The sequence below is a fragment of the Chrysemys picta genome, chromosome 2 (assembly GCF_011386835.1).
Source record: "Chrysemys picta bellii isolate R12L10 chromosome 2, ASM1138683v2, whole genome shotgun sequence".
NCBI lineage: Eukaryota > Metazoa > Chordata > Testudines > Emydidae > Chrysemys > Chrysemys picta.
Window position 1 is genome coordinate 289,267,220 of NC_088792.1, and position 14,027 is coordinate 289,281,246.

At 51.4% G+C, this 14,027-nt stretch overlaps 1 protein-coding gene across 2 annotated transcripts in view; it reads left to right on the forward strand.

The window, feature by feature from the left end:
* The first annotated feature begins 388 nt into the window (after positions 1 to 388).
* The window catches only part of BOP1 (BOP1 ribosomal biogenesis factor), a 101,510-nt gene continuing 87,871 nt past the window's right edge, over positions 389 to 14,027 (forward strand). The window contains exons 1-2 of one of the 2 annotated variants that reach the window (XM_024102695.3): positions 389 to 664; positions 4,791 to 4,982. In XM_024102695.3, the coding sequence (XP_023958463.2) occupies positions 416 to 664; positions 4,791 to 4,982 (441 nt within the window). In that variant the 5' untranslated portion in view covers positions 389 to 415. Of the gene's footprint in view, positions 665 to 1,313; positions 1,473 to 4,790; positions 4,983 to 14,027 lie in introns of those variants that run through there. The other variant, XM_005291141.5, reaches the window with a different exon arrangement.

The window sequence follows — 14,027 nt, forward strand, 5'->3', positions numbered from 1 at the left end:
GTGCTTATACCGCCTCGCTTACCTTTTAAAAACGTCAGTTCAACTCAAACCTTAAATTAAACCATTGCAACTTTCTCGTTTAATGAAGCTCTAAGAGAAAGCTGGGAAGATCAAATACGCTAATCAAAGCCACAGGCTCAATGTTAGGTAGTTCACCTCTATTAACCAGAACAGGCAAATATTCCCCTGGGAGCATCCGGAAAGATGCATCTTGGGCCTTAACTGATGCTACACTGGGCGCTCGGCTAGGGGAGGCTGTGTTACCTGTGCCCCGTTTTCCTCCAAAATGCTTCCCGCCCTCCCCCCTCCGAGCCGCCCCAAAGATCAGCCAGGGGCGCTCGTTAGCCAGGGCTCAGAGATCACCCCTCGCAGGGCCGCCCGGGGCTCCCTTGTCCCACCGCCTCCCGGGCGCGGCATGCGGCTCTCCGGGGCCGAAGGCCATGTCCGGCGGCTGCGCTGGCGAGAGGGGCCGAGCCCCGGGGACACCCCGCGCAGGGAGCGGGCCGACCCCAGGCGAGCCCCGGCGGCGAGGGGCTCCGGGCCCAGCCCCCCCGGGACAAAGCCGGGCCCCGCCCCCGGCCGCGCGCCCCAGGCCCCGCCACTCACCGGGCTCCAGCAGATGAGCGGGTCGGTGTCGGGATCCTCCACCAGGGTCCACAGCTTGGTGAGGAAGGCGGGGACGTTGCTGCCGCCGGGGCCCGCGCCCCCCCCAGCCGCCCCGGGGCCCTCCATCCCCTCGGGGCCGGGGCTCAGCGCACGGGGCCCGGCCGCGGGCCCACGAGAGGCCGGGGCTGGCCGAGGCCCAGGAGCGCCGCAGGAGGCCGCGGGGCCCAGCCGCCGAGACAGAGGCGGGGGTCCCGGCTCGCCGAGGCTGGTTAGCGCCGCCTCCCCCCGCCGCGGGGCCCGGCCGCGGCCTGCGCACTGACCCCCCCGGAGCCCAGCATGGCCGCCGCCATCTTGGGACGCCTCACGGTGACGGCCAAGCCCCCTTCTGAGCCAGCCGGGCGCATGCGCGGCCCTCCTCACTCTCTCCACCCCGTCCCTGGCAGGCCCAGAGCTCTGCGCTTGCGCTATCGGCCTCGGGCGCGCTTCCCCCTTCCCAAGCGCAGGCTGGAGTGAGGCGCATGCGTACGGCGCGCCCAGGTGAGCGGGGGAATGATAGAAAGCGCATGCGCTGGAGCCAATGGCTCCTCTGACCTTTGACCCCCTGACCCCGGTCCGCTTGGGACCGGACTGTTTTTCTCAGCCGTGCGGCGCAGAACGGCCTGTCCTGGGATAGCCCGCTCCCCTGGGGAGAAACCGGGAAATATTCCCGAGTACCGCGGGAGGGGGCGGGGCACCGTGACCTCTGACCTCCGCGCACGTGGTGGGAGGAGGAGGAGCAGCGCGGCGCACGCGGGACTCGTGGAGCTGCAGCTGGAGGAGCTTCCTGCCGGGAAGGAGCCATGGAGCGGGCGGGGGGGAGCCGCCGGGTGAGGCGGGGGCCCGTGCTGGGGGGAGGGGAGCGGGCGCAGGGACTCCTGGGTGGGGGGGGATCTATGGGGAGCGGGGTCAGGTGTGTTTGGGACGGGGAGGGGGGACGCGTTCTGCTCCCGGTCATGCTCAGCATGTGCTCGGTGCTGTACAAACCCCCCTCCCCCAGCCCCGGTCCCTGCCCCACAGAGCTCCAGGCTTATTCAGTGAATAAACGAAAAAAGGTACTGGTGGAGAGGGGATTTTTGTGCAACTGAAGGCAGGTCTCAGCTTCAGTCTGTTTCCTGGGAACAGCTGAGGGGCCTGCAGCCCTAGCTGGGGGTGGATGGGGAGAGATCCTTAGACCCGTAGCTGGAGCGAGATATGCAAAGGCAGGCCTGTCTTTGGGGTTGGGACCTTTATGGTCTATCCATGTCTGTTTGCGGGCAGGCTTCCTTTTTCTGTTGTAAAGGCGTGGCGCAAGTATTTTCTGGTGAACGTAATTGACAGAGCTGAGTAAATCTTGGTTGTAACTTTAGTGAGACCCATTTGTCCTCACTTGTGCTTATGAGAGTTATAGTATCCTGCGCCTTCAAACGGGACTGTGCGCATGTGGGGTGTTTGCCATGCACTGCTGATGGTGTCTGTTGTTTTCCCCCATTCATTAGTGGACTCAGCAGCACATCTGTATGGAAACAGATGTTTATCCAAGGTTTCAAAGGTAACCACGTAGGGTACTTCTCTGCTGTAAGCAAGGCTAGCTCACAGTTCCCATATTATAAAATCCAGCATTGCTTGAACTCCCTTTCCTGCCCTCCCTAACTCCCCAGGGTTAACCCAGGAGGCCTACGGCTGAGTATGAAAGAGCGGTTTGAATGCTGCAAGCAGGTCACCTTTCTGCAGCAGGGCCAGAGGGGCCTAGCTGCCTATGGAGTGGTGATGGGGCCAGTGACTGGCTCACAGGCTATGAAAGGCTTTGATCTGAGGGTGGGGACGAGTATGTGACAGGACTCCTTGGGAGGAAGTTTCTGAGGGGAATCAGTGGGAGGGAGGCCCATAGGTAGGGATCAGGCCACTCCTGGGCGACAAATAGGCAGCACTGAGTAGCTGAAAGGTTCCTGAAGACTGGTAACTAGAGCCCAGAGGGAGGTGATGCAAAGGGTAGATTCCAGGAGCCAGAGCTGGGGTTGGAAAGTGGTTCAGGGGCAAAGCTGTGCCCTAGCTAGGAAGAAGAAAATAAATACATTAGGAGCTAGAGAAAGATGAAGGCAAGTGTAGCCCCACTACTTAGTGGAGAACAAGAGCTAATAACGGGTGACACCAGGAAGGCTGAGGTGTTTAATGCCTACGTTGGTTCAGTCTTCACTAAACAGGTTAATAGTGACCGAATGGTTAACACAATATTAACAACAAGGGGGAGGGAACGGAGCCATAATGGGCGGGGTGGCGGGGGGGGGGGAGAGGAAAGGACAGGTTAAAAGATATCTAAATAAGCTAGATGTATTCAAGTTAGCAGGATCTGACGGAATTTGCCCTAGGGTGCTTAAGGAACCAGCTGAAAATCTAGAACCATTAGTGATCCTCTTTAAGAACTCATGGAGGACAGGTGAGGTCCCAGAGAACTAGAGAAGGGCAAACATAATACAATACCTACATTAAAAAGGGGGACAAAGAGGACCTGGGGAATTGTAGACCAGTCAGCCCAACTTTGATACCTGAAAATATACTGGAACAAACTATTAAAGAATGTTTGTAAGCACCTAGAGGATGATAAGGTGATAAATAATAGTTAATATGGATTTCTCAAGAACAAATCATGCAAAACCAACCTAATTTCCTAGAGGATGAGGGGAAGCAGTAGACACAATATATCTTGATATTTTTTTTTGTAAGACTTTTGAGATGGTCCCACATGACAATCTCATAAACAAACTAGGGAAATGTAGTCTTCATTAAATTACTGTATGGTGGGTGCACAAATGGTTGAAAGATCATGCTCAAAGCGTAGTTATCAATGGTTTACTGTGAAACTGGGGGAATGTCTCTAGTGGGGTCCTGCAGAGGTCAGCCCTGGGTGTGCTTAGGAGAGGTTGCAAACACTTTGGAGAGCAGGATTAGCATTCAAAATGACCTTGACACATTGGAGAATTGGTCTGAAATCAGCAAGATGAAATTCAATAAGTACTATACCTAGGAAGGAAAAATCAAATGCATAACTACAAAATGAGGAATAACTGGCTAGGCAGTAGTACTGCTGAAAAGGATTTGAGGGTTATAGTGGGTTTTAACTTGAATATGAGTCAATATCGTGAAGCAGTTGTGTAAAAGGATAATATCATTCTGGGGAGAATTAACAGGGCCTTCGTATGTAAAATGCTGGAGATAACTGTCCCATTCTACTTGGTGCTGGTGAGGCCTCGGCCTGGAGTACTGTGTCCAGCTCTGGGCACTACACTTGAGGAAAGATGTGGAAAAATTGGAGCGAGTCCAGAGGAGAGCAACAAAAATAATAAAAGGTTTAGAAAACCTGACCTGTGAGGAGAGGTTAAAAAGCCCTGGGCATGTCTAGCCTTGAGAAAACCAGGCTGCAGGGAGACCTGATCCGTCTTCAGTTATGTTAAGGGCTGTGGTAAAGAGGATGGTGATCAGTTGTTCTCCGTGGCCGCTGAAGGTAGGAAAAGTAGCAATGGCTTTTGTCTGCAGCAAGGGAGATTTAAGTTAGACATTAGGAAAAACTTTCTAACTGCTTAAATACTAGAAGAGGCTTCCAAGGGAAGTTGTGGAATCCCTGTCCTGGGAGGCTTGTGAGAACAGGTTGGACAAACACCTGTCAGGGAAGGTCGAGGTGTTCTTGGCACTGCCTCAGCACAGGGGGGCTGGACTAGCTGACCTGAAATCCCGGGCACGCCTGTGCTTCTACAGTTAAGGGAATTGGCATGAAGATTAACCGTGTCTCGCTTGTATTGGTGAAGCAGGCACTCTGGAGACTCCTCCTAGCAGGGAGGGACATAATCAAATTTTAGTAACTCACAGCAGCATTTCTGGGACGCCATCAAGTGTGCGAACCTTACTTGTGTCCCTCTTAGGCCTGGTCTATGCGGGTCAGTTTTACCAGCATAGCAATGTACTGCTGTAGCTTTGGCAATAAAAACCCTGGCGTGGTTCTACAGAAGTTCTATCGTCAGTTCCCCGAACCGGTGTAACTCCTTTTACACTGGGGTAACTGTGCACACTGGGGAGGGGTTTGCTGGTATAACTGTACTAGCCAATCCTCCGAGGGTAGACAAGCGGGAGACCGTTGGGGGTTCTGTGCAGTGATGCTTGTGCTTTCCTTTCAGCTGTCCATTCCCAGTACCCAAGTGCTGGAGGAGCAAGCCCAGGAAAGCGATGACCTGACAGACAGCGAAGAGAGCGTCTACTCTGGGCTGGAGGATTCTGGAAGTGACAGCAGCACGGAAGAGGAGGCAGAGGACCAGGACAGCGGTGATAAGGGGACGCTGAAAGGCAGTTTGCTCTCAAAGAAGGCACAAGTAAGTGTGAAATGTCAGAACGTCGCCATATAATACTAGTGTCTTGTAGCTGTGCCCTGCGTTCTCTCTTAAAACGTAACTTCGCCTAGAAAGACAATTCCATGCCCAAGAAACCAGGGCTCTCCCACCACCCTCCCCCGTCAACAATTTATGCGGGTCACAGGCTGAACGATTTGCCAGGTCGGGAGACTCCTCCATGAGAAACCCTCATGGCTTCAGTTTGCAGGCCGTGGTGGTCGGGGAAGAAGGCATGTGGTTTGTGTGCATGTAAACCAGGATAATGAGACACAGGTCATGCGGATGAATCTCTTATTATGTGGGGGGGCACTTATTAAGTGTGTGGTTTATTGTTCTGTGTGGTAACAACATAGGACACACAGGGACACACTTCTCAGATTTCAGGCTGGGATGATTTAGTTGGGGTTGGGACAGGGGGTGGGACTAGATGACCTCCTGAGATCTCTTTCAACCCTAATCTTCTATGGTTCTATGACTGTATCATTCAGCTGCCGTACAAAAACAGCGTGAGGACTGAGGGTTGGGGAGCAGCGGTTCTGGCAGAGGAGATGTGCGTTTATGCAGGGAGATGGCGTAGGAAGTTGGAGTGTTACTTGCGTGTTGTTAATTAAAGGAGGTCTAGGTCTCCTGCCACTTCTAGAGCGAGATACTTCGCTCTCCTCTACCACCTTCCAGCTGAATGCAAATACTATCCTGGGTACAGCTCCTGTGAGCCGCTGGTATAATTCCTGGGTCACAGATTAGGAAACTGAGGCACAAGATCATGTCTAGAGTAGGAAAATAAGTAATTTACAATGAGCAAGTTAAAATTTTGTAACTGCCACATTTTAAAACACGAATCTAGTGAGGGTTTATTTAACTGTGAAACCCTGGGTACACGAACACGCTCTGAAAGAACAGCACTGGGATTGCCACAGTGGCCAGGGTGGAACTCAGGTCTGGTCTCTGACAGGTGCTCCGGAGGAAGGTGTAAGCACCCCTCATAGGCAGGTGTGGGATAATCTGCCTCCACATTCGGTCTCTTTCGAACTCCTTGTGGTGAGATGAGTTTAAACCCTGAAGGGTGAGGTTTAATGGCTTGTTTGCCTAGCCTTGGCTAGGCCCGGGAAGGGAAGTGATTTACAAAAAGCTCACGCAGCCAGTGGCAGAGGCTGGAGTAGAACCAGGGTTCTGGCCTTGGGGCATGTCCCATGAGTAAGGCTCTGTGTCTGTCACGGATTCTGCGACTTTCCGTGAGCTCAGTGACTTCTGCAGTGGCCTGTGTGGCTGACCCCAGGAGAAGCGGTGCCCCGGGGCCCTCCAGCTACGATTTAGTCAGGGGTATTTATAGTAAAGGTCATTGTCAAGTTGTGGGTTGTGAATTTTTGTTTGTTGCCCGTGACCTGTCCATAACGCTTACTAAAAATACCTGTGACTAAATCGTAGACTTGCCCATGAACCAGACTGTTCCCTGTTGTTCTACTCCTGGACCTGTCGCTCTGTGTGGGTGCAGCTGGTGTGCAGGGGTGGAGGTGAGCAGAGTACCCTCAGTAACTGAGGATTGTGAATTCAGCGCCTTCCTGTCTGAAAGCCACAGCTGGCTCCCTGCTGGACCCGTGCCAAGTTCTGACCCTCTCCTCAGCGTTTCTGTAGCCCCTCAGCTGTGCTGGCATTTACTCCTCTTGGGTTTGACTCCACGCTGCGTCGTACTGCTGTCCTTCAGGAGCTCGCAGGCAGGCCGCTGGGAAGCAAAGCCGGGACGTACCGCTTAAGTCAAGTCAACCCCAGCATAATCCTGTGCCCGGAGTCGTCTCGAGCGCCCTTTGTGCTGCCTTCTTTCCTCAGCAGCACAGCCTGTGAAGGGCTGGAGTCCGAGCAGGGAATGGGCACGTCTGAGGAGACATGGCCTTGCTTAGGGCTCCTGGCTGCGTCCCCTCTTTTGCCTCACTCCTGTTCTGAGGCAGGAGTAACTGGATGGCTGGGCAGTGGCGTTTCCCCTCCCTGTCCTGCGCCTCACTTCATACTCTGCGCGTGTACGGCCGACACTGCCCCGGCGCCGGGAACAGCCCCTGATGGGCATTCTGTGGTGACTGGAGACATGGGAATGGGGGGCCCTGTCGGGGACCGCTTCTGGCATGTGGAATGCCCGTGCGTTGCCGGTCCGCTCGTGCAGGGGGTTCTGTGGCACAGTAGGCTGGGAGTGTTGAAATCCAGTTTACGCTACCGCTCTGCCTTCCTTTTGTGGAGGAGGGGCAGCCAAGGGGTTCCGCACAAGGAAAAGCGATCAGACATGTCCGACTTGGCCAGGAATCCGATTCCTTTTTGATTTCACGTTTAAAACAAAATTCCTTACCACATTTGCAGGAATTTTCCAATGTGTGTTAAACAAGAGCCTCCTCTCCTCAGTTCTGCGGCAAAGTCATAATACACCTCTACCCCGATATAACGCTGTCCTCAGGAGCCAAAAATCTTACTGCATTATAGGTGAAACCGTGCTATATCAAACTTACTTTGATCCGCCGGAGCATGCAGCCCCGCCCCCCCAGAGCACTGCTTTACCGCGTTGTATCTGAATTCGTGTTATATCGGGTCGCGTTATATTGGGGTAGAGGTGTACATGATTTATCATTAGCAACCAATGTGGAACAGACAGTAAACGATGAGAGGTCTTGCATTTCTCCAGCAGCTTGCCGATCCCCAAGCACGTTGTGGATACAGAGCCCATGCACAAAGATGAATGCGGCCATCTGTAGAGTGGAACAGAACAGCTGTTTAACAGCACGTGACAACCTTACATAACTGAGGATCCTGTCTCGCATTAAGGGGCATTTGGGGAGGCAGAATTAAATCACTAATGTAGGAATTTCCTCCGGACCCGACTCCTCTAGAGGGAAACGGGCTCATTAATAACTGCAAGAAGTAAGTAAATAAATATAACGGGTTGTGTCCCATGCGAAGGATGCCACCTCCAGCAGCGCTCCACCTTGTAGTGACTCTGCCGCGGCACCGGTTTGGTGCTGACTCAGAAAAACCGGCCTTTTCCCCTGAAATTTCCCATGGTTGTTACCAATGGTGCGTTGTAGACAAGGAGCCAGCAACAGCCGGCATCTTAACCACAATATCCCCTCGCCCTGCTGCCAGCGGAGTTATGAGGTGGTGATTCGGTGAGCTGGCCTACCACAGCGCCCCTCACTTGCTACCAGAGTTGTCCAAATTGGAGCAAGGGTAGGAAATCTGAGGGGGGCAAGGCCCAAAGGAAGAGCAACATCTATCAAATTCTCTCCCTGCACCTCTGCATACCTTGGTCTCTTATCCAAACGCTAACCTGACCCTGCTTAGCATAGGAGATCTGACAGGCTTCCAGGACAGGGCAGCGGGCTGGATCCTTCATGTGTGTTTGCACCGAGGCTGAAAATGGCCTTCTGACTTCAACGCAAGAGTGGGTGTGTGGCAGAGAGCTGTAGTCACACACAATCGGATACAAGTGTCAAAGGAACTATAGCTTACTGCCACTGGGTAGAAAGGCTTCGTTTTGTAGACGCTTTCCCAAGTTCCAAGGTTAAAATGAATATTTGGAAACATTGGTTGGATTAGGTGCCCTGTATTAAACCCGCCTGGTAGCTCATGACAACGGGCCGCTCGCTCTTTCTGCAGTGGGTGTTGAAAGCTGGCTGTTGGGAGCTGTGTTTGATGGTGGGTGCCAAGCGCAGCTAACATGGATGGGGCCTGCATGTCCTGTCTGATCTGCCCTCTCCCCTGGCTAGTGGCTGTCCGGGCGTGTCCAGACTCCGCTCAGGTGAGAGCTGTGCTGCTAACCTGCCCAGCAGCCCACGGGCTGTCAAAGGAGCGGGATGCTGCGGGTAGGTCCTGGTCTGCGGTGCGCACCACGTCAAATACAGCTCCTCTTGGGCACCCTCCCGGGTGGCTGAACAGTTTGGCCTTTGCTGTGGGACTAGCCAAACAGTGTCAGCGCTCACCTCAGCAACCAGGCTTGGCCTGTCGGAACAAACTAACCGGCCGGTGCTAGAGCAGGGCTCCTAAGCCACGCCAGTGTTGGAGAGCGCTCGGTTAAACCTGGCTGTTTGCCCCGGGTGGGACACGTAATCTCCAGGATGCGTCTCCATGGCCCTGGGTGGCAATATAGAATCCCTTGGACCACACTCATACCTGCCTCCCCAGGCCCAGCTTGGAAACAGCCTGCTCTTCTCCTTGTTTTTCTGCTCAGGTGGTTTGCCGGGGGTCTGTTGCTGGTGCCTGAGAGGTAATGGAAGAAGGGCCCAGCAAAGAACAGTAATGCGGGCGTGGAGGTGGTTGTTTTGCTACAGACGCGTGGCTCTGCACTGTGGAGCCTGGCGGGGCACGGGACCCTCTTGGGGTTTGCATGGACCCTGGTGCTACCTGATCCGGGTTGCTTTCTAGCTTCTGTCCCTGAAAGGAAGTCCCAATATCAGGCAATGTACGGTGACCCGAGGTTGGGGCTTCTCTTCCCCATCTCCTGCATTAAAGCCCTTCTGGGATAGCTTCTTCAGCTAATCGAGCACCCGGAGATCCCCAGACCCTCCCAGGGACCTCTGTCACCAGGTGTGACGTTATTGACATAAACTGGGACCATATAGATCATTGTTGCAACCAAGGCCCTGTAGTGGCACCCAAATCTTGTATAAAGGGGGTCAAATGGGGTGTCTAGGACAAGGTTATGGTTTACTGGTTATGATTATGCTGTCTAGATGTGTGTATCAGTTTTGTAGTTGAAGTTATGAATATTGGCTCTATACTGTCTGTATGGCAAACTTATGCTATGCTTCTGGGTGACATCCCAGACAAGCTGAGATTAGCTCTGCCTAGCCTGCTTGATGGCCCATTAAGGACCATCAGCTATACAATGGACCCATTGAGAGAAGGCAGCTACGCCTTGTACCTCAGCAAAGTATGCAGGGACTGGCCCATGTGACTCCAGACGCCATGTTGCTGTAATTTTCCACAGTAAGAACAAAGAGGTGATCTTACACCTGGAAAAGACTATATAAGGCTGATGCCTGATCTCCATCTTGTCTTCAATCCTGCTTCTTACCTCTGGAGGAACTTTGCTACAAGCTGAAGCTTTGAACAAAGGACTGAGGACCCATCCCAGCGGGGGATGTATTCCAGAGACTTGATTTGAACCTGCAGTTTATTCCATCGCTGCTGCAAGCCTGAACCAAGAACTTTGCCATTACTGTATGTAATTGATTCCATTTAACCAATTCTAACTCTCATCTCTATCTTTTTCCTTTTATGAATAAACCTTTAGATTTTAGATTCTAAAGGATCGGCAACAGCGTGATTTGTGGGTAAGATCTGATTTGTATATTGACCTGGGTCTGGGGCTTGGTCCTTTGGGATCAGGAGAACCTTTTTCTTTTACTGGGGTATTGGTTTTCATAACCATTTGTCCCCATAACGAGTGGCACTGGTGGTAATACTGGGAAACTGGAGTATCTAAGGAGATTGCTTGTGAGACTTGCAGTTAGCCAGTGGGGTGAGACTGAAGTCCTCTTAGTCTGGCTGGTTTGGTTTGCCTTAGAGGTGGAAAAAACCCCAGCCTTGGGCTGTAACTGCCCTATTTGAGCAATTTGTCCTGAGTTGGCACTCTCAGTTGGGTTCCGCCAGAACCGCATTGTCACAGTGGCGTAGTCGTGCTTGGATCCACAGAACCAGGTCAATTAAGCTTTGGGTCAGAACCCCACGCTATCCAAATTTGAATTTTGGGATTGAGAGTTTTGTTGGTTAAAGAGCTGCTGCAATGGCTGAGCAAAGAGCATATGAGGGACTTGGGAAAAAAGCCCTGGAAAATTTGTGTTCAGAAAAGAGGATAAGCTTTAGAAAGAAAGCTACAAAGGAAGAATTGAGAAATCTGCTAATAGCCAGTGATCAGGGGGCAAGAGCACAGCCCTTACCTGAGGCTGCAGAAGATGCAGAAAAAATTAGGATGCAAAGGGTGACAAGTAAACTGCAATTTGAGCATGAACAGAAGCTAGCAGATCTTCGATTGCTGGAGAAGCACAAAATAGCAGAGTTAGAAAGAGAGAGAGAGAAAGAGGCTGCTGAGAGAGAGAAAGAAGCTGATCAAAGAAAGAAGGAGGCTGATGAGAGAGAAGAGAGAGCCCGTAAGGGGCGTCTAGAGCTGCTCGCTGCTGAGCAGGAGACTCACAGGATGGAACAGGAGACTCACAAGATGGAACAGGAGACGGCCAGACTTCAGCTCCAAGTAATGGAAGAGCGGAGAAAGTCATCCCCACCTGGTACTCCACTTCCCCCCCGCCATGAGAAAAACTGGGAAAGGATGTGTCCCATTTACAATGATACTGAGGATATAGAGGAGTTTTTGTCTACCTTTGAACGCCTCTGCAATCTGTACCAGATCCCTGAGGGTCAGCGAATGCCTGTCCTGCTGACCAGACTGACTGGAAAAGCCAGGGAGGTGTTTAATGACTTGGGGGAACAAGAAGCATTAAATTATGAGCGGTTTAAGGATTCTGTGTTAAGGCGATTCAAGGTTACTCCTGAATCTTACAGAGTTAAGTTTAGAGAGTTTAAAATGCCTAAGGATTGTACTTTTGTAGAATGTGCTCATAAGCTGATGGGTTTTGTTAAAAAGTGGGTTATGGGAGCCAAGGTTCATGGGAGTTTTGAAAAACTGCTGGATTTAATAACTTTGGAACAGTTCTTAGACATTGTGCCTGACAATGTGAGAGCAGCTGTGTGTGACAGGGACCCTGAGTCAGTCCTACGGGCGGCAGAGATTGCTGATGCCCATACCCAAAACAGGGCTCGAGAAGGGTGTAAAACCCCGGGGAAAACTGATCACCATTCTCCCCAGTTCAAGAGGAGGGAAGGATTTAAAAATAAACCTGACTCTTCTAAAGGAGTTCAAGGGGGCCCGGAGGGTAGGAACTCACATCCCCAGCAGGTTACATGCTATCGCTGTGGTATGCTGGGCCACATGAGACCAGACTGCCCGACACTGAAGGGCAGCCCAAAACCAGCAACCCCAAATGCCACGGCCAATGCTAACCCTGTTGTTGTAAACTCACAGGCAAGCCACACAGAGCCCAGCATTGGTGCCCTGTGTGCAAATGCTGTTTCTGTTGTCTCTGAAGGATTTGACCTTAAAACTCACATTAAAGCTAAATATGGGGGAAATAATGCAGAGTTTATTAGCAGTGCAGAAGTGAATGGAGTGAGGTGTATGGCATGGAGGGACACCGCAGCAGATATTACTCTGGTTAAAGCAAGTCTTGTCAGGAAGGAAGATTATTTGCCAGGTGAAGATGTAACTGTTGTAGCCTTATCTAAGTATTTTGTCAGGGTGCCTTTGGCTAAAATCCACCTGAAATGGAAGGGATTGGAGGGCACCATGGTTGTGGGAGTAAAAGACATAATCCCTAAGGATATTATGATTGGAAATGATATTAAAGCTATGGTCAGTCAAGTTAATACAAACCAGGCACAAGAGAGGATTGATCCTAAGGTTGTGCCTATGGAGGGTTTCTCCAAAAGTTTGTCTTTGGAAAGTAGCTGTTTGGCTGTGAATGAAGTTTCTGAATGTCTATCTAATGTCTCAGAAGTAAATCTGGAATTAGATCAAGCGAAGGGAGAGGAGAACAAGGAGATTTTGGATGAGCCTAGGCAGTCTTGTGAGCTGATGGCTTTATCTAGTCAGCAGTTTGGGAAGGCAAGGAGAGTGGAAGATGAGTGCCCCTATACCTTATCTGTTTCCTGTGCGAAGAATAGTGACAGTGAAGGAAATGTGCCTGTGTCTGTCAGGGGTGTTGACTTGCCTATGGAGGAAGCTACCCCAGTCTCCAAGCAGTTGTCTGTGAACAGCCCGGTGTGCTGGGACAAGGGAAATGAAATCCCAAACAGTATGTCTAGTAAAGGAAAATGCGTCTCCAACTCTTTTTTGTCTGTGGAGCAGACAGAAGGTGCCTTTCGGCCTGTGATGGTTGAGAGTAATTTAGTTGTCTCAGAGTTGGTTCTGGATTCAACCAAAGCCCAGGAAGGGAATGGTCCTAAGTTTGCATCTGCTGGGGAGAATGGCCCCGTAACTAGGTTGCATCCAGTTAGTGGCTTAGCAAAATCCCAGAGACCAAACAGTTCTGGTGCTTGTATTTTGCCTGTTGCTCATGTGTGGTTGGAGAAGGGTGTAACAACTCTGTCTGATCAGGGTGATACCCTAGCCAGGGCACAAGGAGAGCAGAAAGGTAATTTGGTTGTGTTACCTACGGACAGTTTAACAACTTGTAGCAAAAAGGAAAAAATTCCTAAGCTTGTGTGTGGCAAAGAGAAGGGAAGTATTTCTAACCTTTTATCTAGGAAGTCTATGGGTTCGCCTGAAAGGGGATTGTGTAGAGATCTGCCTGATGGGCCAAAGGTGATCCTGAATGTAAGTAAGACCCAGACAGAGTCTGTTGTTGCTCAGGAAAGTGTGCCTTTAGAGCAAGCCCTAGGTGAAGAGGGTAAGGGCAGAATTTCTGTGAGGGGTGAATTGCTGCTTAGAAAAGCTCCCGGAGAAAGGAATCCTCATGGTACTCGGTGCAAGCAGTTCCCTGCAATTGAAGGGTGTGAGAGTGATTTAATCAAGGAAGTTTCAGTTCCTAGCAGCCAAAAATTGTCTGTTGTGAAGGGATCCACTAACTTTCCTTGTAAAAGATCCAGTGTGGGTAGCTTTGAGAAGGTCTCAGAGGAAGTAAAAGTTGTTAAGGGATTGAGGCATCCCTATAACCAAGTGGCTGTGTGGGGCCAACTTGTTGGGGAGACAATGGTGTTGGAACAGGAATGTCTCCTTTCTGATTCTTTAAATGAGCAGTTTGTGCTTCAGGGTTTGAGGACAGATTTGGTTACTGATGTGTCAGAGCAGAGCAGTTTTATAGCTAAATGCTTGAGGATGCGGGGGAGAGGAAGCAAACTCTCACCCGCAGACTCTTTGGATTTGTGTGGTATCTCTTTAAGACAGAGTCCCGCCTTGGAGATGATAGCAGTTACGAATATGAAAACTGGTGGACTGGC